Below are 2,988 nucleotides of genomic sequence, written 5' to 3'. Positions count from 1 at the left end.
ACAACCAAGAGCTAAATACAAAAAAAGAAAAAGCAAGATTTCAAGCTTTTGGAGAACATTTCTTAATGATTCATTTAACAATGACTCTTTTTATGAATCACCAACTGCACCTTTGGTAAATGTATGTGTAGTTTAGGTTTTCTGAGGAGAGTAATTATAGAAGACATGTTTACATCAAATTGGTTTTATTTCTACAAAAAAAGAGAAAAGGATTGTTGAACAAACTTTGAATGAATGCAGAAATAAAAGTTTTAAAAAGGCACCGACAAATAAAACGGCTTAATCATGTGGAAACTTGTGTCACAGGCTTCATTTCTGCTTACAGTCCTGTCCAGGAATGTCATTTTAGCACACATCGGAACTAAATAGAGCCAGAGTTCATTATCAGGCGAGGCCAATGCTTCTCAAGATAATCTAGTATTGTTTTTCTGACAAATAATAGAATACAAATAATTTTCCAACCTTGTTGGAGAAAAGAACTTTTGTGTTTGTTTGAAAAGGTAATCAACTTTTACCAAATGAGAAAACTTACTCCCTTTAACCTGCGCTGTCATGGCTTTGCTGTAGCTTTGTATATTCTAACCTCCTGCTGTGGCAGCTCGGTGAGCAGCGTGGTGTTAAAACTGCTTTTAAAGCACTCTGTGAATCTCAGGTCTGACTGGAACCGGATCTTGTTGGCCCACAGTAATGTCGTTCCGCTGCCTGAACGGCAAAAGTGGTGCATGGTTTTCAGCAGGTCCTGGAGGAAGTCGTGGTGATAGACAACATCAGCTGCGAGCACGTAGTCGTAGTGGTAGGATGGGTAGGGGAAGTCTCTTTCCAGGTTCTGACCCCAGGAGAGGGCAGCCACCTGTGGGGTGTAACGGGATCGGGCTTTGGTGTTCCGCCGAAGGTTGAAGGTCAGATTGGACAATATTTCAGGCAGGTCAGTAGCTGTCACCCAAGCACCTTGTTAAGAAGTGGATAGAAGAGGTAAAAATAAACGTTTTTGCTCTCAGTTGATGCTGCTTTAAGTGGAACTGTCACTAAAATCTTAGACAAATCCTACGTAAGGTAATGTCATTAGCTTTGATGCTGCAATTTATGAAAAAGTTCAATAAATGTGAAATTGCAACCTTTTATTGTTTGTTTTCCTTCTATGAGTAATTCTCAAATAATTACATTTAAGCAAAGCGCCCCACAGCTGTTATCTCAGCCTGTCTATAACCTGGACGAGTATCAGCTTCAGTTACTGGTCTCTGACTTGTGCAAAGTTGCACGTGTGTTTAGGAATATTTTTCATAGTTTTTATAATTAGAAGAAGTTTCCTTTAATTTGTGTGCCTGTGTTGTAAGAGCGACAGCTGACTGGTGTTCATAGATGGGTTTATTTTAGCTCCCACTCAGAGTAAAAGCTTTTCAATCAGGAGGGGTGGCATCTGTTATTCAGCCATTTGGTGATTAGTAACAATGATGTTCACAATGGTTGTTGTGAATTACACATTTGTGACCCCATACTGCAAGAGAAAAGGATGAACATGAGTGCCTGACAAGGTAGAAGACAGGAGGGATATATTGATATCAGATCTTTGCCCTAAAGCTCACTTCATGTGACTTTTATGGACTTTTTATTGTCAGAAAATCTCAATCACAATAATATATGTTACCTGATGCACACCCACTAATATATGCAGGCTGAGACGGACAAAATATTCTGGTACGAATGAAATATTAAGTCATGGATTTAAATTTGGTCATTTTTACGTTCCAGTCAATGACTTTCGTGGATTCCTTTTAGGAGTCTATGGACAGAAACAGACGGATGAAAAGAAAAAAAAAGATGAGTGAATTTGTTTGAGCAGCTTAACTTTCTCTTTGAGATAAACATGTCATGTTATAGGTAATAAATAAACTGCTTTCTTCCACGATTAATGGAAAAGCAAAGCAGTGAAAACATCCGTTTAATGACCTCTTCACCGCTACACTGGCCTGTTGGCAATGTGAAAAATTTGGATGTGGGTGGGCAGTCTGTATTTTTACAATGAATCCCACTGTTTTTAATTACACCATTTTTTCTGTGGGTTCCAACAGCAAGTTGAAATGTAAATTAAGCTAAATATTTCAGTGTACATTTGTGCTTTTAACAAAAGAAGAACGCTTTTCCCTGGATGCCGTTTACTGAGAGCAACACTGTAATTCTGTTGCCAATAGGAAAATAACATGACATCTTGCTAATAACATCGCTGACATCATGTTCTTGATCAAAAATGTAAAATTAAAAGCATCTGAATGCAATTATACATCACATGGAAACAAGTAGACATAGTCATGAAAGCACATACCAAGCAAACTGGCCACTATAGACAGGAGTCCAGTCCCAGCACCAATCTCCAGCACTGCTTTGTCCATCAGACTGTTTTGTTTCTGGTTCTTCTCCAAGAACTGACACAAAGCTATCGCCTTTATAAAAGTGAAATTCTCAGTATCATATTTACTGTAATCACTGAATGTGGAGAAGTTTTGAACATGGTGGGACATGGACGTACCCCAGGCCAAATCAGAGCTCCGTATGTATCCATAGACTCGCGGATGCTTATGTCATGACCAGCAAAATAAAAAGACTCCTTTCCCAGTGTGTAGTAAACACTCGGCTCCCAGATGTTCCTTCTGTCCAGAGCCTCTAAAGCCATCACTTGTTGGTCTTTTAAAGCTGCACAGAAGATGTGAGGTACAGTTATGCAGCACGATAGATAAGAGTTACGTAACTCAAAGAAAATAAAATTGGCACAGTGCAGAGCTTAAACAGACCATTGTGGATTGAATTAAAGCTTACCATCATCTGTGTTCCCATCCACCACCTGTAGATTCCTGCCATGCTTCATGCCATCCTCTTTTCTTTTTCCAGGATTCTCCATTTGAACAGGCTGAGTGGCTGAAGGTGAACGCTCCATGAGCTCTAAAAGCTGGCGAGACACGAGAACTTTACATGTTGCAAACATCTGGCAGCAGA

General features: G+C 39.4%; 1 protein-coding gene across 1 annotated transcript; it reads right to left on the bottom strand.

Moving 5' to 3' along the window:
* Positions 1–550: 550 nt before the first annotated feature.
* Positions 551–2,674, bottom strand: mettl21cb (methyltransferase 21C, AARS1 lysine b; the record flags this gene model as incomplete). Its single annotated transcript, XM_079254669.1, has 3 exons — positions 2,525–2,674; positions 2,321–2,438; positions 551–948 (listed from the first exon to the last, which is right to left on the bottom strand). The coding sequence occupies exons 1-3, from the start codon at positions 2,666–2,668 to the stop codon at positions 551–553; spliced, it is 660 nt and encodes a 219-aa protein (XP_079110795.1). The 5' UTR covers positions 2,669–2,674.
* Positions 2,675–2,988: the final 314 nt, after the last annotated feature.

This window comes from Telmatherina bonti (genome assembly GCF_933228915.1).
Source record: "Telmatherina bonti genome assembly, chromosome: 15".
Taxonomy (NCBI): Eukaryota; Metazoa; Chordata; class Actinopteri; order Atheriniformes; family Telmatherinidae; genus Telmatherina; species Telmatherina bonti.
The sequence above is the reverse complement of the archived record's forward strand: the minus strand, read 5'-3'. Positions and strand labels throughout refer to the sequence as shown.